Raw genomic sequence first — 24,084 nt, forward strand, 5'->3', positions numbered from 1 at the left:
TTCAAAATGATCTTTGTACAAATGATGTTGTATGTGATAAAAGCTATACCGAAAATAACCAGAGAAGAAAAAACAAAGTAACCCGGTTAATACAAACAAACCAAAAATAGCAGTAGCAATGTGTAAATTGGTGTGGTTTTCTCTGGCAGATTGGTTTCTTCATTCTTCTGGGTATATGAGCTCACCAGTGGACATATCACTCATACGTGGGTACTCATATGCTCTCTCATCCAACTGTTTCTGATTCAGTGTCAGCTTTTTCAGCAAGCGTTGAAGTTTGGGACCTATTAATTCACAAACATAACATACTTGTTAACATGGTACAGGTGCTAAGAGAACACACTTCAAACAGTGAAATGAAAAAAAGAAAGTTACCTTTCCCGAAGCTGCTAAGAATTGCTGCATTTACTTCACTAGCTGTCTTAAGCCATTGGGATTCGCCAAGAAAATCTTTCACGGGACATGTTGAAATGTTCTCAAAGACGAGAAGAGACATAACTTCCTCCACTTGTTTTAAAAATGCCATCTGAATAAAAACAGTCAGTACTATGATCTCTATAATCAAAAACAATACACGGAGATGAGAAACACACATCCTCGTGAAATGGTTTCAGATGAAGCTGAGCAAAATCAAATGCATCATTGTGTCTTTCCTCACGGATAAGTTGTATGAACTGTTGCTTAAGGAGATGGAAGTTTCTCAGTATCTGCACAAGTTTCAGGTTTTGATTATAACCACAATATTGATGAGAGAACACAGATCAAATCACAGTGTACCTCAGGCTTGAAAGCACTCAGCTCCTCTTTAGCAAAATTGAGATCTCCAGCTTTGATGGCTTCCACAATAGCAACTCGTTGGGTAATTCGCTCATCCACAAGCTGTATTTGAGCTGATAACACAACAAAGTGAGAATAGAAACACTCAAGAAACTTAGAAAAAAATGTTGAATCATTACCCTGATTAGAGATTCTTCCATGAATATATGGGCCGCTTCCAACTTTCCTTCAGTCACAAGATAATCCAAAACAATCCTATCCATATACGGCTTAACAATTTGTGCGGTATTCATCTCCTCCTCCCAATCTTCCGTATCAATTGCCATCTTCATCATCGTTTCCTGGACACAAAAACAAAAAAAAAAATCCAAAATTGCATCGATATACTACGAAGCAAACGAATCAGTGAAGAAAACGTGTGTTACGATGTCTTCCCGAGAAAGTCTCTCGCCTAGATACCACACATGAACGAACGGAAACGAAATCAAGAGTATCGATCAGAAACAGAGATTTCTAAGAATAGATAGTGCGGCAATAAGAGTTTTCCCGGAAAAATATTTGACTACAATGAGATCCAATCCAGACTATCTTTAGTCAGTCAATTTCTATCCAGATGAATTTCTAAAGTACGATTTGACCTAGTTTCAAGAAAAGAAAGAGCGCGGGGAGTTCTTTCCCTAGAAAATAATCTAAATTTTCCCGAGAAAATGTTACCTTGGAAACAGAGGGAAAGTCCCCAGGAGAATTGTTCCTTCGAAATTAAATTTGGAAGGGAAATAAACCGAACAATTAATAAACCGAGACGGCCCCGAATCTCAATTTATATGTCCATCTCTCGTACTATTTCCTACATATAATCATTTATGTTTTCTTTTTCTTCCATAAGTTATGTGTTTTTTTTATTCTTTCATCATTAAAATGCCGCCATTGATAATCTGTTAATTCATATAGGAAAAAAAGAAAAACAATAACCAGATCTTTTTTTTACATCAATTTTCTATTCAGAAAAAAAAAATTAGAAAAATTCCCTAGCATAATCATTTTTAACTTTCTATCACAAAAATATTCCTTAATGAAAAAATGATCGAAATAAGTTTTATTAAAGAATAAAAATGTATTTTTATCTTAAGGTTAATTAATTTAGACTTAGAGTTTAGATTTAAGGGACGGAGTTTTGGGGATAGAGTTTCATATTTTTAAAAATAAAAAAATAAATATTAAAAATTTTAAAAATAAAAAAGGCTATTTTGGTCATTTTCTTTTTTAACGACTATTTTTTGACAAAAACTTAAAAAATGCTATTCGAAAAAATTGCCCAACAAATTATATGAGTCATCATCATAGTGTGTCTATTCAGTTTTAGCTAGACTGAAATAAAATAAAAATAGGATTGGCAACACATTTAATGTGTGTTAAGCTGTAATTCATTTTAGAGTTAGCATTTAGATGTATATAAAACTCTAACATCTGTTTCTAAAGTAAATGCTGAGTAAAAGTCAGAGTTTCAAACTCTGTGTTAACCAAAGTGAACTCCATCATGGGATTCTGATACGAATAAATCTCGCCAGGTCCAAGTTCTTCAAGTTGTTGCAACTCCCCTACAACAACCATAGCTCCACAAAGGTCTAAACAAAGAATGGAAACTAAATGAAAAATGTAAAGTGAACCATCTTACACAACATGTTTAAATAACTTATCACAATAGAAACAAACTTAGACTTAACATACCAATACAATACATTGGATGCGAGAGACCTTTGAGTAAAGACAGCCATACTTTTCATTTCGAAGCTCCACTGTCAGTTTATGAGTTTCTTTCCCATTAGATGATACAACTTCAATTGGAGCCACCTACACAGTCTGACCTATTACATCTTGAACACAAATATATGAGTTATATCCTTCAAATATACACTCCGTATTAGAAGAAAGTAGCATAATTATAGAACTTACCAACCGAATAGTCCGTATTGAGTGTACCATCTCGAATGTCCTTGTAGTTGACTGGTTCAAAACCATTTAGGGCATCGGAAAAATCAACACAACTCCTCATGCGTGTTGTCAAGAGAAATCCAATTCTGTATGGATGTAGGGTTGTATGGTTGTTCGGTATGAACCGAAAGAGGGGTTGAGTGAAAAGTTGATGAGAATCTTTGAACCTCCTTGTGAAAGGAATGAATCAAACTGATTAACCAGATCCTTTTTCACAGAAGCGTTAATCTTAACACCCTAAAAAGACCAATAAAAATAGTCGGAAATTAGATAATGACACATTAAGCATACTTAAATTAGTAACATGAAGAGTAAAGGATGCCTATGTTAGAGTCGATTAGAACCATCTCAATCGTTAATCCACCAGCCGCAGAATACTTCTTCCACAAATGTATGATCTTCACCCTAATCTTCCACATAGACTTGAACGGTTTCAAATCCAACACAACATTATCGCAGCAATTATAGAAGAATTAGTGAAGAATGCTTAGGTTTTGTGTTTAGGTTATGAGTAAGAAATGTTGAACTGAAGAGAAGATAGAGCTTGTACAATAATAGGGCAAGCTCTAGAAGATGTCCAGAAGAATTCAATCAAGCTTCAGAAGTGTTCTGAAGTAGTTATCTTGTGAAGTTAAGTATAGGAAAGACTTAGACTGATCATGTGAAGGCTTTGGAGGAGTTTGGGAGAAGATGGCAGTATGGTGCAAAGCTAGGGCGTTTAGTACGGCCATGTACGGCCTAGGGCAAACCATGAAGATGTATGGTGCAACCAAGAGGGAAGATAGGGCAATGTACAAAGATAGGGCAAGTGGTACGGACAGGAGGTCCGTACCATCGACCGTACAGCCCACTCCTCTCGCCTAAGTCATCCGGTTAAGTCCAAATCAAGATGTGCAATGTGTGGGCGGTTTACTCTGATCCAATCCTTTCCTTATGTCACCGTTGGAGTGTTGGATGCAAGGAGAATATACCAAAGGGATATGATGAGCTGAATCTTCAAGGGTGTGAGCTTGGGAGCTTGTGTATGTAGCGGAAGTCTTCACCAGGAGTCTGAGCAACCTGGCTCTGATACCATATGAGGTTTTCAGAGTACCAGTACTTGGGTGATGTAAGAACAGATGAGAGATTTGTGTATGATGAAGTATGAAGAATAGAAAAGAGATTAAGAGAATTAAAGAGAGTATGGGTGAAAGTCTAAGAGATTAATGGAGAGTATGAGAGATTAAAGAGACTAAGAGACTTAGTAACAAGATTAGGAGACTGAGTAACCAGAGCCAGGTTGCTCAGACTCCTGGTGAAGACTTCCGCTACATGCACAAGCTCCCAAGCTCACGCCCTTGAAGATTCAGCTCACCTTGTCCCAAGCTTCTACCTTGAAGAGTTCTTTAACAGTCTTGTTCATCCGGCTTCAACATGGAGTCCAAAAGAGCCATTGTCATTGCTGTTACTTTCAATAGTCCCAACTACCTCCTCTGGTCACGCCTGGTGAAGACAGCTCTAGGAGGGAGAGGCTTATGGAGCCATTGCCTCACGGATGCTCCAAAGCTCTCCAAGGCTGCCGGTTCAAGTGAAAGCTCAGCAGATGGTGAATCCGGTTCCAAATATGTATCTAAGGAGAAGTGGGAACAAGAAGACTTCAAGGTCTTGTCCATTCTCCACAGCTCACTGTCTCCATCCATTCTTGAAGCATACTCATATTGTGAGAGTGCTAAAGCCCTTTGGAGTACACTTAACAAGATATATGGGAACATCTCCAACATCAGCCGAGTATTTGAGATCAAGAGGTCTATCAACATCCTATCCCAAGAAGATGAGGAGTTCACTGCGCATCTAGGCAAGTTCAGAGCCCTTTGGTCTGAGCTAGAGATGCTTAGACCTCAATATGTTGATCCGGAGGTGTTGATTGAAAGAAGGGAGCAAGATAAGGTGTTTGGCCTGCTGTTAACTCTCAGTCTTGCCTACAACGCCTTGATTAAACATATCTTGAGGTCTGAGAAGCTCCCAACACTTGAAGAAGTGTGTTCCCAAGTCCAAAAGGAGGAGGGATCAATCGGGTTGTTTGGAACAAAGGAAACACTCTCCTTTGCTTCTCAAGCTGAAAGAAGCTCTCAGCCCAACAAGGCGCCTTACAAGAAGGGGGATAGGAGAGGCCTGAAGTGTGAGCATTGCAAGAGGGATGGGCATTTAATGTGTGTTAAGCTGTAATTCATTGTAGAGTTAGCATTTAGATGTATATTAAACTCTAACATCTGTTTTTAAAGTAAATGCTGAGTAAAAGTCAGAGGTTCAAACTCTGTGTTAACCAAAGTGAACTCCATCATGGGATTCTGATAAGAATAAATCTCGCCAGGTCCAAGTTTTTCAAGTTGTTGCAACTCCCCTACAACAACCATAGCTCCACAAAGGTCTAAACAAAGAATGGAAATTAAATGAAAAATGTAAAGTGAACCATCTTACACAACATGTTTAAATAACTTATCATAATAGAAACAAACTTAGACTTAACATACCAATACAATACATTGGATGCGAGAGACATTTGAGTAAAGACAGCCAGCCATACTTTTCATTTCGAAGCTCCACTGTCAGTTTATGAGTTTCTTTCCCATTAGATGATACAACTTCAATTGGAGCCACCTACACAGTCTGACCTATTACATCTGAAACACAAATATATGAGTTATATCCTTGAAATATACACTCCGTATTAGAAGAAAGTAGCATAATTATAGAACTTACCACCGAATAGTCCGTATTGAGTGTACCATCTCGAATGTCCTTGTAGTTGACTGGTTCAAAACCATTTAGGGCATCGGAAAAATCAACACAACTCCTCATGCGTGTTGTCAAGAGAAATCCAATTCTGTATGGATGTAGGGTTGTATGGTTGTGCGGTATGAACCGAAAGAGGGGTTGAGTGAAAAGTTGATGAGAATCTTTGAACCTCCTTGTGAAAGGAATGAATCAAACTGATTAACCAGATCCTTTTTCACAGAAGCGTTAATCTTAACACCCTAAAAAGACCAATAAAAATAGTCGGAAATTAGATAATGACACATTAAGCATACTTAAATTAGTAACATGAAGAGTAAAGGATGCCTATGTTAGAGTCGATTAGAACCATCTCAATCGTTAATCCACCAGCCGCAGAATACTTCTTCCACAAATGTATGATCTTCACCCTAATCTTCCACATAGACTTGAACGGTTTCAAATCTGACACAACAGTTATCGCAGCCATTATAGAAGAATGAGTGAAGAATGCTTAGGTTTTGTGTTTAGGTTATGAGTAAGAAATGTTGAACTGAAGAGAAGATAGAGCTTGTACAATAATAGGGCAAGCTCTAGAAGATGTCCAGAAGAATTCAATCAAGCTTCAGAAGTGTTCTGAAGTAGTTATCTTGTGAAGTTAAGTATAGGAAAGACTTAGACTGATCATGTGAAGGCTTTGGAGGAGTTTGGGAGAAGATGGCAGTATGGTGCAAAGCTAGGGCGTTTAGTACGGCCATGTACGGCCTAGGGCAAACCATGAAGATGTATGGTGCAACCAAGAGGGAAGATAGGGCAATGTACAAAGATAGGGCAAGTGGTACGGACAGGAGGTCCGTACCATCGACCGTACAGCCCACTCCTCTCGCCTAAGTCATCCGGTTAAGTCCAAATCAAGATGTGCAATGTGTGGGCGGTTTACTCTGATCCAATCCTTTCCTTATGTCACCGTTGGAGTGTTGGATGCAAGGAGAATATACCAAAGGGATATGATGAGCTGAATCTTCAAGGGTGTGAGCTTGGGAGCTTGTGTATGTAGCGGAAGTCTTCACCAGGAGTCTGAGCAACCTGGCTCTGATACCATATGAGGTTTTCAGAGTACCAGTACTTGGGTGATGTAAGAACAGATGAGAGATTTGTGTATGATGAAGTATGAAGAATAGAAAAGAGCAAAACCGTGTGGATTTGTTTAGAAGGCTCATCAAGACGATGGAAACGAAGGGTATATGTGCGGAGAGTTTAATCGTGCTATGATGTATATGCGAGAAAGTACTTTCCTGGTTTGGGACGGCGGCAGAGCAGCAAAAAGATCATTATGCGAGCTTCTTCCTCTATGTCTCATGTTGATCAGACTGACTTGTTTGAAACCATTGTGAGTCTTCTCCCTAAAAAGAGAGGAAGATCGTTCTGCAAGTTCATGCTATGTCTTCTTCGTCTTGCTTTCTTATTGGGAGTTGATGGGAGCTCCGTGAAGAAGTTGGAGAGGAAGACATGGATGTAGTTAGAGCTCGCAACACTGGATAATATTCTGATACTTAACTATTCCGATTCGTAGACGTTGTACAATCATCCTCAGAGAAGCTATCTGACTTCTCTCGTCGGGAAATTCGTGGACAGAGACGGACTTTCATGGACGGGTTCCTAGAGAAGTCTTGCTTGCAAAAGCTCAAGCTAAAGATTCTAAAACGTAAGAACGGTAGACTTTGTGGCTATGCGTAAACTAAAACTTTTCGATGTTGAGTATCTTTACGTCTCTCGTTTGTTCTAACTTCTAAGCAAAATAGGAAGCAAAATTCTGAGAAACTCTATTAAAGCGACATGTCAGCGTAAGTTTTTTTTTAATTAATGTGAGAACGCCACGTGGTGAAGGTAGTGTGAATGGATTAAAACTAATTCTTCTCTTTTCATATATAAGGGATATATATATATATATATTGCTCACAAAAATTTGAGGAAAAAAATCGATTATGTATTATTATTTGTTGTGTCCATGTCTGGTCCTCTCGCTAAACTTTCATCATGGTTGAGGCCTTCATGCTTAACCCATTGTTTGGTGACACCTGGTGAAAGGGTGTGAGGACTTAGAGGAACTCAAGTGGACTTCCCCAGTGAAAATATATATGGACTTATTTTATGAAAGTAAAATGTTGATTCATAGTTATCCATATCGTGATCATTAGCAATTGCACTGGCAGGAACTATGTACATATTAAGTTGAGGTTGTTGCTGTCTTTGATGGGAAAAATCTTTAAAAAATATTATATAAGTGTCAGTCTAAGATAAAACGTAAACCAATGATTACAATGACATGAGACTCTCAATGTGATTTGGTACAACACTTAAGCCTTCCATAAAATCGGATCCAGGTACACGAAGTCGCTTCAAATCGTCAATTGCAATTCCTGGAAAAATAACATCTCTTGAAGAGTTTTTCTTCGGATCAAAATATATAACTCTGAACCCACTCCATCCTTCAGAACTTAGGTGAATAAGGTCCGTACGACGTTTATAAATAGAGAATGGTGAATAAAAGTAGATAAATTCACCCGCGTCAGTAACACCCTTCAACTTCATATCCCTTAAAGCCCAAAATGTGTAAGGAAGATGAGGTGTAGGAAAGTGTTTGTATACCCATTGGTGATTCTCTGCATTCACCAAGATCCACAATTCAATACCAGAGTGGCCATTGGAGCTTACCATCAAAGCTAGTCTTCCCTCATAAGATACGAAAAAACAACCATCCCTGGACGGATATTTTATCAAATGGAACTTTTCAGACCTGACGTCAAAGCTCATAATGGCATGAGTCAGAGAAAGACCAAAACAACATTGATAGTATATGACTCCATTAATGCATATCACACAATCTGACATGCGTCGAGAATGACTTGGGAAACCTTGGGATAGTATTCTCCATAATTCTTGCGATCCTAATGTTAGAATCCCAATCTTGTCTCCTGTAAGATGGCACAGTGCTTTGTATTTACAGTCAATGGGATCATATCCCAAAGATCCTGTGATGTATTTGCCCTCGCTGCCTTCAGGTTCAGGTAAAGTGAAGAACCGTTTCATGGTTGGATTCCAAATCATGAGCTGCGTAGAAGTTTCCAAGTAAACCAAGCCGTGGACGGAATCGTAGCGCTGAAGGAAACCATCACGGGGGATTTTAAATTGATAACTCTCTGCTTGAGGAGAGGAGAAAACAAACAGCTTGTCGCGTTTACTGAGGATTAGCAGAGCACAAGGCTGTGATGATCTAGCAGCGAATAAGTTGATGAAACATGGAGTGGTGGTGATGGAAGACCATATATAGCTTAGAGACGGAGCGAGACCTACCAATCAATTTCCCTGGCAGTCTTGAGAGTATCTCGGCCATTAGCTCGAGGGGAATATCCTCTATGGATAGAGATCTATCATTACTATCATCATGTGTTGATGATGATCCATGGATTTTCTTTTGCTCCATACGTTTTTGGCAAAAGGCTAGTTTGTTCTTCCGTCTGCTATCAGCTTTTTTTATACGCGTCTTGATTAACTTTGATGATTTTTTAGGGTAAAAAGGAAAAAACTTATTTTTAAAAGAAACCAAACGACCAAGTTTATAAAAAGGCTGTCATATTGTTACGGTATCAAATATTTTCCTTCGTCAGAATAGCAGAAAAAAAAAAAAAAAAAAAAAAAAAAAAAAAATTCAAGGAATTAAACGACCAAAAGTCTCAAACAGAATGATTCTGCCTTCAGCAGTTGCTTATAACCTAGCCATATCCGCATCTTCTGGAACAAACAGTCGGTTCCTTTGAGACTTTTGGTTCATTGTTCCAAGTTCCCTATTCTTGCATAGGTTACTTGGCTTCTCAACTAAAAAATCTGAGGATGACTGAAGATATGTATCCACCACAAGTTTCAACTCAAAGTTGAGTTCAATAAAGAATGACGCTATTGTCCTATGTAAAACTATAAGGACAAAAGGAATTGGTCAAATTAAAAGATGATATGAGGCATTCCTAAGAAATTTGCATCATATAAAGCCTTGCTTAAGGCTGGGATACACACTGAGGGTCGACCGACCAGCCATCAATCTTAAAATTTCAAAGCCGAGGAGATGGAGTCACATGCTAATCAATCTTGTAATTTCAAAGATATTGCTTTCACTGCCAAGAAGGAAACTGATCGGTTAGCACTACACGTAGTAGCAGTTCCTGCTGCATTAATTCCAGCTGGTACAAACTATACGTCAAAACTCTGCATCTTTACAAGTGAAACATTTTCCAGACTCTGGCCTATTAAAAAAGACTTGCTTACAATGATGGATATGGCCTAAGAAGTCAAATCAGTAGGAATTGTCAAAGCATCGTCTAAGAGCTTAGTTTATTGAATAATCTCTCTGTTTTCAGACTTTTTTAAGTATCTCGTTTTGATAACGTAACCAACGAAAATATGAAGCTGAAACATGTTTTTACAGAAAACCTAACGGATAAAAGGGGCATGCAACAAACATTAGAAAGTTCATGCATCTAGCTAGTATCTCTCAGTAATGCCTCAATCAGTTTGAGTTCTTTAGCTACTTGGATCATCTTTGGTCTGTATTCATCTCTCGCCTCGCAGCATCTCAAAGCCAGCCCAACACACATTTCCACCTGCGATTTTTGCCCACTTGTCATATCTTTAGCAATCATTGGATCAAGTACTTCATTGACTTTCCCATTCTCCCACAATCCTACCACATAGCTAAGAATACCTTGAGGATCTCCATCAGATCCAGCAATGACAACCGGTTTTCCAGTGACAAGAACCAACAAACAGATCCCAAAGCTGTACACATCAGTATACTCAGTCACAAAACTCGTGGCATGGTATAGCGGATCAAGGTACCCAAATGTTCCGATAATTCTTTCAGCTTCTATTCTTGTTTTTCCTTCAGGAAGAGATATCGAGAAGGATAAATCAGACAACTTCACGGTCCATTTACTGTCCAAGAAAACATGCATTGGCTTAACGTCTCTATGTATGATGATCTTAGGGAACGCCATGTGAAGATATGTCACAGCATTTGCAATCTCTTTCCCAATCTTTAACCGTAAACCCCAAGGCAACAAAGAATCTTCCCCGTTAACACTAATACATCCTCTCCCATTCAAAACTCCATTACTAGCGAATTCAAACACAAGAACAGGAAAAGGAAACCCGAGGGAGCATCCTAATAGTTTTAGAAAGTTGTTGTGATTGCTCATCCGAGCAGACAAGACAATATCATTGTAAACCTCTTCAACTCTGTGTCCTGTAACTTTATCCTCGGAGAACTTCTTGATCATATAAGATCTGTCTTCTATATCACCTCTGAACCACTTATAGTACGCATCTTCCGAGACAAAACAACTTGAATCAAAGTTATTAGTGGCTTTAAGGATCTGGTCGGAAGGAAAGCTGCGTATAGGAATAGATTTACCATTAGAGTCAGAGATTAGTTCTTCTAGTAAGAGGCTTCCGTTTTCCAGGAACCACCTCTTCTTCCTCTCCTTTTCCTTCTTTCTACCAGACCAAGATTTGAGATACTGCGTCTTCATTGATTCCATGGTGAAAAGATGTTTGGTTTACCTCCAGCAAGTATCAGCTTTTTTTACGGTGAAATGAATGAAGCAGACAACTTTGACCTTTTCTTTCTAAAGAGAGAGAGAAACTGTTGAAAAAAGCAGAAAATAATAGAAGAGAATTATACAAGAGTTAGATTACACTGATAGACACTTTTTAACTTTCTATTACGCTTAGAGACACTTCTTACATGTGGCACACTTTGTTGTGGACCAGCAACAGATTGCGGACAATTTTGCTTTTAATGGAAAAGACAGTTGTGGATGGGTGATTTGTGGATGGGTGATGTGTGGTTGGGTGATTTGTGGACGGGTGATGTGTGGATGAGTGATGTAATGTGTGAATATGTGATGTTAAAGGTGTTTATAGTAGATAAGTGGACAAACTCTCTGTTTTGATTCCATAAAACTATACAACAATACGTGGACATTGACTCATGTTACTAAAATTATACCATAAAACGTAGACACAGACTCTGTTATCTCCAATACAAACACTTGGCTTCTTCAGCTCAATTGATAAATCATATGCAGTTAAACTTCAATCAAGTATGATATTATGAGTATGAGCGGAGAGAAAAATCGAAGAAGCGTTTACTTTTTGTCGGAGAGTAATAGATCTTGCATGTCAGGGATTTCTGATCTAAGGAATTTGCGCTTTGTCATGATGTGGATGGATGTAATTTTGATTAGAATTGAATTTAGATCCCGAGATGATGAATGGAATCGAATGAATATTGTCCATATCCACAACTAGTTTATAATTCTGTTAAGATGTTCATGTCCACAACTAATTTATAATTCTGTTATCCACGTTTTCGTGTCCACGTCCACATTTTGTTTACACATTAATATATATAATATATATATGAACATGGATCTTAAAAGATAGAGAATTTTTTATATAGTTTATTATGACAATTATTTTTGTTTAATATATTTTAGAACTTGAGATAAAAGTAAATAAATACAAAAAGTAGAATAAGAAAAATAATAAAATGAAATAAGAAGAGGAGGGAGATTCTCTTTAGTTTAGGGTCATAAGAATCTTTTTAACAAAAGAAAATGTGTTTCAAGTGATAAGTGTTTTGTAGTGTAATTTGAATGTGAGAAAGTGCATCTAGATGTAAAAAATTCATTATACAATGTACCGGGCAAAATTGAATTTGTGGGGAAAAAAAAGAATACTTGTTTCATTCTAATTTTATTTGGTAGTAAAAATAAATCAATTTCCATTTTTTTCATTTTATTTGGTTATATAATTAATTATTATAAATTTTGTGTATAAGGAAATTTTAAATTGGGTTGTTAGAAAAGAATAACATTTTAAATAGTATTTTATTAATAAAGTTGTATGCATATTTGTACTTCATATTTGATCAAAACGAATATTAGAAATATAAACCAAAAATTCAGTATGTTTTTCCTTATAGGGAAATACATTTTTTCTATTTTTATTTTTATTGCACTTTCTATTTATCAAATTAATGAAATAAATAATTTTAAAAACCTATAAAATTTATGAAAAATAAGAACTATTGAAAAAATATCTATACCAATGTAATAGTATTTTACGATTCTAAACCTTATTAAATAAAAATTCAGATTTTGTTACACATGTAGCAGATTTATATTCTAGGAAAAGGTGCATATTGAAAATTGAATTCCATGTTTTGTTTGGCATTCTACTTTTATTAGGATAAGTAATTTACGATTTTCAAAATTTTCAATTTTTTTCTGAATGCATATTATATTCTTAACATACTCTAAAATTGTAGTAAAATGCTTTCTACAAACAACTCAATGTTCTAAGATTAGTAGAATTTGTTTTCGAACATCTTATCTTATTTCTACACCGAATAGAACTTGTAATCTACGAATAATTATGACCAAATTTCTGAAAATATTGGAAGTACATTTACCATATATTTCGAAAATATATGCAAATCCTTTTTCTATTTTGATATTTGACTATATCAATTTTCTTAACAAAAACAAAAAAAATTGAAAAATCACTTGTTCTTTATTCTAGCGCAAGTTAGAATCATTTTCAAAAGTCTTCTTCTTCTATGATTCATGTCTATTCGTCATGGGTGTATGAGAATTGGGTGCAATTACCTGATGGGGATTCTCTGTTAATGAAGAGAAAGGGGATACTCGCTTTGGAACCAAGCTCCACCGAATAAGAGTTACAGAGAATGGTTTTGCAGGATTTTAGTAGCGAAGAAAGTATTGCCAATTTGGAGTTGAGTTAGCTACCAATCGAGTTTATCAGTACATCAAGATGTTAACCAATGATCATTACAAACGATCGCTAACTGAAAAAATTAGTTGGTTTTTTAAGACAAACGATCGCTAACTGAAAAAGTTAGTTGGTTTTTTAAGAAGAACCAGTTTACTCGAATTGTGTGTAATCTATAAAGCAAAGGTTGGATTGTGAACTAGGGCAACTCGGATTCAAGCTTTTTGATGATCACAGGTTCACATAGCACCTACAATGCATCTTACAAATCTTGGTGAACTAGGTGTTCTGGAAGTATATCACAATAGGTTGCACTAGTTGGCATTCTTGTAAATTATATTAGAACTTAGTAGAACTAGTCTGTCCTAGTAATACTAGTCACACCAGTAATGCTAATATGTTATAGTAGAACTAAGTCACCCATCAGTACCAATTTCTTCTACTCTAACCAGTGAAATAATTTATGGAATGCATACTTGAGATGTACAAATAGATCATCACTATTGTTTCCGTCCAGTGGCGGAGCCACTTTGTAAGTAGGGGGTCAACTGACCCCTATAAAATTTACAAAATTAAACTTTTGGGCTTACATCCAATGTTTTTTATGTGGTAAATTGGTCAGAAATAGTTTTTTAACCGCCATGTCTTGAGTTCAAAACTCATATATGACCCCCTTAGCAATGAAAAATTAATTATGACCCCTATAAAATGAATGTCTAGTTCCGCCACTGTTCTCGTCTGAAAGCTCTTCTACATGCTCTTCTACTACTGGAGAAATGTTTCTTTGGACAACCTCTTCGCTTATGGTGTTTTTTCCCTACACATTGTTTACGGCCTGTCATTTTCTCGATCCTCTGAATATCCGAAAACAACAAACATTCAATCACAACTGAAACTAACAAAAACATTCAATATCCAAAAAAAAAAAGTTCTCCCAAATCATTCTCCAATTCAAAAATCATTGGTTTGCCAAATCTCAAAACTATTCATTCAACCATTAAATCTCCAAACTTTTAATTATTTAGTCTCTAATTTTCTTTTGCACATCCACATGCTCAAATTCAAATATTCATTCATTCAATCTAGTTTGGCTTTCAATCTACATATGCTCAAACATTTAAACTTTCAAACATTCATTCACCTCAATCACCAATTCGCTTTCACATGTCCAACATTCAATTCGATTTTAGACTACTCTCCTAAATATACAAGTTTCACACGAACATTTTCAACTTTTTATACAAAATCTAACCAAAATCGCTTTCAATCAACATAACCAAATCAATATAACAAACCATATTACGAAAAACATTGACTCTAAATCATGGTCAAGCTCAAGAATCATCACTAGACTAATCTCAAAACCAAAAATTCAATCTTCAGAGTCTCAAAAGCAAAAATTCACGCTCCATAATCTCAAAAGAAAACACATTTATTGTTTTCAACATTTTCAATTAAAGGTTTTCTCTTCGGTTAATAATTTTGACACAAAGATTACACAACTTTTTATCAAAAATAAAACCCAGAATTTTTCTTTGACCATAACCAAACTGATTAACAACCAAACATCCAAACGAGCACAAATCAAAATACTTTCAAACCCACAACAAAATCAACAACAAATGTAGTAAGTAAGGTGTTTAATACACGGGTGAAGCGCGAAAGAGAGGAGAAGGAAGATAGGACACATAAGAGAAGAGACGGAAAACAAAGTCTAGGGTTTTGTTGATTTCGACGATGGAAGAAGAGAATGAGAAGAAAACAGTGGACGAGAGGAGGCACAATTGATTCCGTCGATTTCATCGCCTTAGTCAGAATCTAGGGTTTTAGGAGAATTTGAGAGGAATGAGAGAGATAAAGAAACTAAGAAAACAGAGAAAACATGCAGATTAGGTTTAGATCCGGGAGGATTGTCGGGTCGGGTGGAGTAAGTTAGGTCGGATTAATAGTTAGTCAGTTTCATTTAGGATATTTTAGATTTTAACCATATTTAAATTTAAATGAAGAAGAAATCTCTCTTATTAGAACAAAATCATTCTCATGGATCCAACTTTTTTGTAATTTTTAAAATTAAATACAACCTTCTACTATATAGTTAAATTCATTTATCTAATTATGAAAAATAACATTATACTACTAAATGTGTTTTTAAACAACACAATAACTAATTTTGTGTCCAAACAATATAAAACATTAGGTCCTAAATTTTTAGTAACTTTTTATTTATATTCTTTTAAATTATTTTATTTAAAATCACTAAAATATTTTATAAAAAGTTAAAAATAAGTACAACTATTTTTGCTGGTTTAGATACTACAAAAAAATCATTTAATATAAAATTAATTAAATTAATACATTATTTTGTTTTTATTTTCATAAATAAAAAAATTGCATTTCTTTAAACTTAATAAATATTAGAGTCTTATTCTTAAATTGGTTTTATTCTTAAGAACATATAACTATATATGTAAGATATATTATACAAATAAAAGGTTAGAGTCAACAAATTAACATCAAATAAGTTTTATAATTAAAAAATAATAATGAAAAGTTTAACAAATAAGTATATATCAAAAATTTAAGCAAAAAATTACAGATATTTTATTAAAATTTTGTGATTAAACGGTTGAAATAATTAAAAAAATTAAGTAATGCTTTATATAATTTACCTATTTAATATAAATATAAAATAATATAATTATATAGTTTTAAAATACAGTAAAATGAAAATGTTAAAATCTAATGATATTGTAAACTAGATTTTGTTAAAAAAATTCTCGTATTTTTAAACGCGGTTCATAGTCTAGTTCATCTTTTTATAACAGAGGCACCTCAAAAAAGTTTTATAAAGTTTTCGGGCATTTCAGATTATTATCCTTAAGTATTCATTATCTTGTTCTTTTGTCAACTAATTTTCCCAAACTATGTAAATATAAAAAAATATAAAAACATTACTTAAGGGCACATGCTTGCTCATCAGAAATTTACTTGTGAGAGACAACCCAAAAAAGAATATTAAAAATTACTTAAGGGAACATGGAAGTCGGCAAGAGACTGAATGAGTGTATAAAGAAGAAAAAAAAAAGTCTTTGGATTAAGAAAGTAAGTCATGTGCCAAAGCTTCCCGGTAGGACCCCCAAAAACACGAAACCGATGAACGCCGCCGTTTCTTTCCGCTGACGTCATGCTAACCGCCGGATCCTTCCTCCCTACACGGTTGAGTCGCTTCGTCTTCTTCCTACTCTGTTCGCCTATCCTTCTACCTCTTCTCTGCCTTTCCTTCCCTCTCCTCTGCGCCGTCGAGGTCTTCAGTGGCCTCCGCAGCCGAATCGTGAAATCGGCACCTTCCTCCGTCGTAACGGAAGTTCTCGCCGCCGAAGAAGATGATTTGCGGCGATGCGAGGAAGGATGCGGGGAACTCGAACTGGAAGAAGATGAGATCGAAGGTAGTTTGCTTGATAGATACTTAGAGGATCAGGCTAGATCTATTTACGATTGTGGAGATGAATATGACGGCGATAGCGATCCAATTAGGGTTCCTCTTTTGTCTTAGATTTTTGTTTGTTTCCATGCAAATGTAGATAAAAGGAATGGATATCAATTAGATCAATCTTAATCGGTGATTGCATCTATTTATCAATAGCATATCCATCATTATCAATGATATCACTCCATTTTGATTGCTTTGTTCAACGACTGGAGAAATTAATTCTCTTCTATCATTCATCTTGTTTTTTTTTTTTTTTTTTGAACAAAATCATTCATCTTGTTTTGTTTCTATAATTAGAGTTGTTTTTAATAGTTTAAAGTTACGTGTAACACTATATTTATTTAAGAGGATCGGTCGTCACGAGTTAAAATACTTTTTTTACTCTTTACTCTTGTTGAATTTGATGACTTGATATTGGTAACTGGTAATCTGGTATGTGTGGATTTGATCATATTAATTACTTACATGTGAATCAAACTCGTAGCTCGAGTTTTTTTTTAATGATCAGACACGCGGTTTGTTTACTACCCTTTTAAGTTTTTTCAACACTCTCCTTGATATCTTCCCTTTTTGATTTTTCTGTTATTTGTCTTCATCAGTGGCATCCAAATTTTGTTCTAAATAACCACAAGAGGAACTGCTTGCTACACTTGGCTTGAAGTCCCTGATGAGATTGTGTTTAAGATTCCGCTGATATATGCTAAGCGATATTCAGAGGAGCAATTATAAGGATCGAGCAAGAAGCAATTATAAGGATTTAGCAAGATGCAATTACAGCAATCATTGTCATACTCTTTTCTTAACAATCTGCACTGGACACTTAATTCCTGAACAACAAAAAAAAACCTGTATCCTTTAAAAGCCATTTACTACTCAAAACATCATCCTCCTTGGAAGCAAATTAAAGAGATACTAAAGCAAAATACAAATCTAAAATAAACGCATTTAACAAACAGGAAACACACGCATATGTCGGCCACATAGAAGAAGAAGAAAAAGAAACACAACCAACAATCATATGATCAAGTTCTAGCTAAGAAACACTTGAAGATAGATGCAACTTTTGTTACTCACACGGCAAAGGCTTAACCTTGAACCTGTAAATAAGAATTTTCTTGTTGGACGTTGGGTTATCCACTGTTAGTAAAATCTTGCCAACTTCTCCAACTTTGAAGCTTTGAGACACAACCGGTTCATCTCCTGAAGCCATCTTCCTCGGCTTCTGAATTATCACTGTGTATCCTTCTTTGTTCTCCGGCACAAACTCTGCTCCATACATAACCTCCCATCCCACTACTCTTATCTCCCACACGATTGTACATCTCTGCAGACAAAATAATCCGAAGCACAATTGTAACAAATCACATGCATAAGTGTAAGATTTGTATAAAGTATAAACTGTCCATAGAAAAAGTGGCACACCTCGTAAATAATAATCTCGACGGTTTGTTTGGTAGTTGGTTTAACGGTAATCTCAGTGGCGGTATCCTCATGTGTGAAATCCGAGTTGCAGTCGCAGTTATCCACACTTAGTCCACCGTACTGAACCGGGACATGTTCCGGTGATATGTACCTAATAAACCAAAAAGACTTACGTTAACAATAGTTATAGAAACAAAGTCAAGAAAAAGCTCAAATATTTTGTTAATTACTTGAAAAGGGTTTCTGCAGATCTTGAAGGACCTGAGAAAACGAGTTTGCTCTTTGACCTTTGGGTCATGAAAGGGCTGATAATTCTATAGAAAGCAAGGTACCACCATGGAACGTTGATGAATATCTGATCACAAAATTCTACAATATCAGATCTGAGCATTCACATATAAATATTATTGTCAATACAGAAGATTTGTATACCTGTTTAGAGATAAACTCAGGGTAATTGTCTTGAAGAAGATGAAGAGCTTGCTTAGTGGCTACCCTGAGCTCGGTTTTACCAGGTCCTGGAGAGTTCTTCAGATCGTTTACTTGACAGATCGTGGAAACCCCACCAGCCACAAAATCTAGCTTCCTTATACTCTGCTCAAGAAACTGAATCCTCCACCTCAAGAACCGGTCTCTCTTCTCCTCGTCCGAGAACGTCTTCCGATAAAGATCCTTGTCCTGAAACTCACCGTAGACGTTGTAACAGACAGGATGATTCTCCCTGTCTTGCCCTTGCATGAACACAACCTTGTCTAAATCGTCTCCGAGGTTTTCGTCGAGAAGCTCCTCGATGTTGAACTCCATTCTCCACTGGAGTGTCTTGGTGAGCATTGAGTAAGCTTCTTGCGGTTTGAAATCTCTCGCTCTCAAGTATTTCAGCAAAACGACGTCGCTTCTGTCGTCTTTGAGAAGTGGCACACCCCATATGAAGCTTTTGCTGGAGTCAATGGTGGTTGATTCTTGCAAGAGGTGACGGAGCTCGTGAAGAGCGTTTAACTCGTGGACTGAGAGATCGGAGATTCTGTTTGTTTCTTCCTTGAAGGAGCCGAGGCTATGAGGAATCTGAATCTTTGGTTTCTCTTCAGCTTCTTCCCTGTTCATCATCTCCGCCAAGGATCTTGTTTTCACGGAAGAAGCTGGTGGTTGAGCTGCCACTACAGGGTTTTGAGGCTCTGTTTGCTTTGGCTGAGGCGCCGACGCTGCAGCTTCTAACACCGCCGCGTCTGGTGGTTCCGGCTCTGTCCAGTCTGCAACCTCCGTGTACTTTTTCCGCTTTTCTAACATCAGTTTCTGCGTTGGCTCTGTCTCCGGCGTCACTTGATGTGGTTTCTCTGAATCACTCTCGACCGTATGGTTAGGCTCCTCTGGCTCTGTCTCCGGCCTCACTTGATGTGGCTGCTCTGAATCCTCAGCCGCGTGTTTGAGGCCTTCTGGCTCCGAAGACATTTTCTCTGCCGTTACTGCAAGTGGTTCTGAATCTTCGGCCGCATGGTTGGAACCTTCTTGCTCCAAAGTCACTGTCTCCGGCGTCACTTGGTGAGGCTGCTCTGAAACCTCTATCGCGTGGTTGGTCTCCTCCGGCTCCGAAACTAAAGGCAACGAAGAATCTTGCTCGGAACTCCGCTGTGGATTTGGCTCTGTAGTCACCGGCGGTTCTGAATTCTCCGCCGCGTGTTCGGGACCTTCTTGCTCCAAAGTCGCTGTCTCCGGCGTGACTTGGTGAGACTGCTCTGTCACCTCCGCCGCGTTGTTGGTCTCCTCCGGCTCCGGAACTAAAGGCAACGACGAATCTTGGTCAGAGCTCAGCTGCGGATTTGGTTCGGGAGTCACCGGCGGCGGCTGAATCATCTCCGGCTCCAAAGGTAGTTGCTTTGGCTTTTCTTCTTCATCCTTAAAGTCTTGTTTCATTAGAGAAGAGGAAGGATTGGTATGGGAATCCTTCGGCATTGTCTCGACGGCAGTTGAAGGTCGCGGCGGAGAAGCAGTAGTAGTAGTCGCAGAATCTTGGGACATTTTTTTAATTTTATTGAGAAAAGAAGAAGAAAGGGACAGAGAAGACAGAGATGTATATATTCAATGTTAGCGGGTTTTTCAGGTAGACAATGGTCAAACAAGGAATCCAATGCGTCTCAAAATTACAACTCAAAAAGCTGTTCCAATAAAGTAAAAGATGTCTTTACCCTCTTTTTAAAAGAAATTAATAATGTAACCACTAGTACATCTAAATTATTAAACTTTTTGTAACTACCAAAATAAATGGTAGTATTAATTTTTACACCAATAAACTAAAATATTTTTCTTTTTTGTTAAATTAATGGTCAAGTAGACTAGTAACCGGTTTCTACTGTTTTTTCTAGGCCTACTGATTTTGTCCAAACCGGACCACCCGAATTGAACATAGCCAAAATTTTCAGTTTTCTGTTCGGTTATGGTTTTAAGTTTGGTTTAATTTGGTATGATTTTGAAAAATAATTTGGTTTTTGGTTTGGTTCGTTTTGTGATTTTAAAAATAATAATAAATAACCAAAATTAACCGTAATAACCAAATCGAATTGACCAAACTAATTGAAAAATACTGAACTAACCAAAAATAATCATAGTAACCGAAAATAACTAAATTAACAAAAACTATCCAAGTTTTTTAAAAAATATAACCAAAATCTAACTTAAATGCCAAAATTGTTTTTTTGAGAAAAAAAATACATAACCAAAATTACCGAAAATCAAACCGAACTGATTTTATTTTTAGTTCATTTTGGTGGGATTGTAGCCAAACCAAATTAACCAAAAACACAAATACTTGAACCAAAAAAAAAACAGTTAAGCCATTTCTTTCTTTCAAAATATTAAGATACTAATTTAATAATTTCATTTCTGGAAATATATTTACTAGACAGAAGTTATGTTCCATGATTACCCATCACAAACGAAATAATGTTTATTTACACACCAATTATAATAAATACCTTGAAAATTTAAGACATTTTTTTTACCAACAGAAACTAATCTAAACTAAACTAGTTAGAAATTTAGGAATCCAAGCTAATGCTATATGACCAAGTCTTTGAAGTTCAGATCCTTACATTTGGCAGACTAGAAGCGAGAGAAACTTTTTTTGGCCCAGATCCGCACTACTCAGCACTCGAACCCAGGGAGCCTAAGGAAGAGACCCATATAATAGCTTCTTGCACCATCTCTGCTATCTAATCGTTATAAAAATTGGCCCCATAATATTTTTTATACTGATCGGCCCTCGGCCGTCAATCAAATGATTGATGGGCTTGTATTCAGGCCCGTCCCTGGTTCAGAGGAGCATCTCTCTCTTCTTTAGAGAGAGAATGTTTTCTCTCTTTCCTTCTTACCACATCAAATATCTTTTAGAAGGAAATAGTTATGTTTTTTTTTGTTCGTTTGTATAATAGTTTCGATCGAGAGATCGATTTTCTCTTTCGTTTAATCAGATTCTCACTTCGCTTTGGCAATTATTGTTGTGATTTCAACCTCAATCATAGCTATTCTTCATGGTCTCTTTCTTGTCTTTTTGATTTGGGGTTGAATAATATTTTTTCCATTTTCTATCAACTTTCAGAGTGATTCTTCGAGATTTCTAAGTTTTATCCCGGCCGATCTCTAAGCAATCAGACCCATCTTTCTTGATTGGGTAACATCGTGCCTGCTTCATGCCGCAGTCCTTAGTGGTCAGCTTTAAAGGTTTCCGAGTCATGGTTATCTGAGATGGCTGATGCGCTCCAGTAGAAAGATGATGAAGGTCGTGAATGAGCAAGGAAAGTGAAAGAGAAGGGACAACTCGATTGGTATCAATGTCTAGAGCTTCTTATGCTCTGTTTCTTGGAGATGTGCTAAGAAGTCGGAGAAGCGATATAGAGATTTAGCGATGTTGAAGGTCTGCAGTGGCGGCCGAAATTGTTATTAACGACATAAGTGATGTGTGTCCAAGACGTGTCTCTAGAAACCTAGCGAACGTTGATTCCCTTCTCTTTAAATTTAGGCTGTAAACTTTTAAAAAAATTATATTGGGCCTCTTAAAATTGTAAAGTCTGATACCTATGGGCATCAATCAATGAAAGTTTTCCGACAAAAAATAACTAAATGACCAACATAGTAAACAATAAAAAACAAAAATTTTGAACATTTCATACAAGTTTTGACTGTCATTATATTGTTTCTTTTTGAAATATGTCAGATTGTAAAATGAAAGAAAACTACTTATATTCTTAGAAGTTCCTCCATTGTAAAATATGTTTTCATACATTTTGTAATATTTAGACAAAATGAAGAATAAACTAATATGCATGTACTACACTATACTATATTTATTAAATAAATAGTATAAAACATTGAATTCATATCAAAAATACAATGTTAAGCGTTTTTGTAAAGAATTAAATGATGATGGTCCTCGCCTACGACTAAGGAGGAGCGAAAAGGGAGCAGAGAGGAGGGGGAGGAGAACGAGGACGAGAGAAAAGGAGCGAGGAGTGAAGAGAAGTGAGAGAATAGGGGGAGGAAGAAAGTTGTAATATACTATACTATGTCTATAAATAAAATAGTATATGAGTGTTGATTTTTCTTTAGAACACATTTCTGTATTTTTTAACACTCTAAGACACAGGGTGTTGGAACCACACTTTCATGGTTTTCTTGATGTTTTTTGACCTAAAAGTCCTTTGCCCAATGACAAGAAACAGAGGAGTGTGTTTGTTTTATTTTGTTTAGTTAGGCATATGGAAAATTAGTTTGGTATCTAGTTAGGTGTCTGAAAAAGGTGACTTGTGTTATTAAGGTTTGATGTATAAGAGAAAGTGTCAATTTATAGTTGTTGTTTTATATTTTTATTTTTATTATTATTATTATTTATTTCATTTTCGGTTTTTATTTGTTTTCTCTCAAATTTTAAGATACAGAAAAAAAAATATAATTGTTAACGGGTACGAACACAACAAACTAGAATTAGAACTCTTAAACTTTTTTTTTTTAGAATTTTAAACTATAATTAGAACTATTAAAACATCACCATGACATATAGGTGTGATCCAACTATTTTAATACAATTATTAAAACTCTTATTAATCATTTAAGAGAAATATTATACAAAAAACACACAAATACGATTAAAAAACATAAATATAAAAATAAAATTTCTCAAAAAATGTAAAACAAAAAATATATCCGCTCTTTTAAGGGCGGGTCAAAATCTAGTAACTCTAATAAATCAGAATAAAACTCTTTTGTTTTTGTTACAAAGCTGAACTCGTCTTTTGTTTAGGTTTCTTTCACTTTTAATTTCATATAATCAAATATATTACCGCGCACTAAACAAAAAACTGCTTTTCCTTTAGCCTCGCGTCAGATATCGTCGGTAGGGACATTTCCCCAATGGCACTTTGTTCGTATTGTCATCGGGACCAATTATAACGTGTTGAAATTCATTTTAGCTCCAAAATTAATCAACCGGGATTCAAATTGAAATCAGACTCGGTTGATAGAACCATTTTATAACTAAGTAAACCTGGGAAAACTAGTATATATAAATACTTACACTGTTCATATTAAGTGTAGTTTAAGAGTGTGTCACACATGTTAAGAAAAGTATAAGTTTTCTCTTTTACCCTTATTAATACATTATTTTGTTTGATTATTTGTCAACTAGGAGATAATTATATCCTTTGAGATGCGCCAATTAGATTCATTCTGATGAGTTTTATTTTAGCCTAAATTTTTAAAACTCATATAGATGAACCATTTGGATGATGTTCATTAAAATGATTTTAGTTATCATTTCC

General features: G+C 36.0%; 4 protein-coding genes and 1 long non-coding RNA gene across 5 annotated transcripts; 1 reads left to right on the forward strand and 4 right to left on the reverse strand.

Annotated features, from left to right (window-relative positions):
* On the reverse strand, positions 1–1,559 carry LOC106333644. The gene is made up of 6 exons (XR_001268433.1): positions 1,492–1,559; positions 957–1,118; positions 778–890; positions 594–707; positions 376–526; positions 1–284 (listed from the first exon to the last, which is right to left on the reverse strand). It is a non-coding gene; the product is annotated as an uncharacterized LOC106333644 (long non-coding RNA).
* Positions 1,560–8,089: 6,530 nt separating this feature from the next.
* On the reverse strand, positions 8,090–9,031 carry LOC106333347 (putative F-box protein At4g09190). Its single transcript, XM_013771801.1, is given in 3 exon segments — positions 8,090–8,183; positions 8,318–8,844; positions 8,846–9,031. Coding segments are annotated over 3 exon segments (780 nt in total). The 5' UTR covers positions 9,005–9,031.
* Positions 9,032–9,896: 865 nt separating this feature from the next.
* On the reverse strand, positions 9,897–11,189 carry LOC106335524 (non-functional pseudokinase ZED1-like). Its single transcript, XM_013774066.1, has one exon. The coding sequence runs from the start codon at positions 11,109–11,111 to the stop codon at positions 10,053–10,055; it is 1,059 nt and encodes a 352-aa protein (XP_013629520.1). The 5' UTR covers positions 11,112–11,189; the 3' UTR covers positions 9,897–10,052.
* Positions 11,190–16,334: 5,145 nt separating this feature from the next.
* On the forward strand, positions 16,335–17,687 carry LOC106335525. Its single transcript, XM_013774068.1, has 2 exons — positions 16,335–16,814; positions 17,458–17,687. The coding sequence occupies exons 1-2, from the start codon at positions 16,553–16,555 to the stop codon at positions 17,481–17,483; spliced, it is 288 nt and encodes a 95-aa protein (XP_013629522.1). The 5' UTR covers positions 16,335–16,552; the 3' UTR covers positions 17,484–17,687.
* A 22-nt stretch (positions 17,688–17,709) lies between these two features.
* On the reverse strand, positions 17,710–20,363 carry LOC106335523 (patellin-5). The gene is made up of 4 exons (XM_013774065.1): positions 18,713–20,363; positions 18,511–18,635; positions 18,281–18,431; positions 17,710–18,182 (listed from the first exon to the last, which is right to left on the reverse strand). The coding sequence occupies exons 1-4, from the start codon at positions 20,291–20,293 to the stop codon at positions 17,925–17,927; spliced, it is 2,115 nt and encodes a 704-aa protein (XP_013629519.1). The 5' UTR covers positions 20,294–20,363; the 3' UTR covers positions 17,710–17,924.
* Between the last annotated feature and the right edge of the window lie 3,721 nt (positions 20,364–24,084).

This window comes from Brassica oleracea, chromosome C3 (assembly GCF_000695525.1).
Source record: "Brassica oleracea var. oleracea cultivar TO1000 chromosome C3, BOL, whole genome shotgun sequence".
Lineage (NCBI taxonomy): Eukaryota > Viridiplantae > Streptophyta > Magnoliopsida > Brassicales > Brassicaceae > Brassica > Brassica oleracea.

Bases quoted from the DNA above. Each gene is read 5' to 3' on its own strand.
- LOC106335524 (XM_013774066.1), bottom strand. From the start codon at position 11,111: ATGGAATCAATGAAGACGCAGTATCTCAAATCTTGGTCTGGTAGAAAG.
- LOC106335525 (XM_013774068.1), top strand. From the start codon at position 16,553: ATGCTAACCGCCGGATCCTTCCTCCCTACACGGTTGAGTCGCTTCGTC. The intron at 16,815-17,457 runs GTAGTTTGCTTG...TGTCTTCATCAG, and splicing joins GGAAGAAGATGAGATCGAAG to TGGCATCCAAATTTTGTTCT.
- LOC106335523 (XM_013774065.1), bottom strand. From the start codon at position 20,293: ATGTCCCAAGATTCTGCGACTACTACTACTGCTTCTCCGCCGCGACCT. The intron at 18,432-18,510 runs GTAATTAACAAA...TTGGTTTATTAG, and splicing joins TCTGCAGAAACCCTTTTCAA to GTACATATCACCGGAACATG. The intron at 18,183-18,280 runs GTGTGCCACTTT...TTTTGTCTGCAG, and splicing joins TCGAGATTATTATTTACGAG to AGATGTACAATCGTGTGGGA.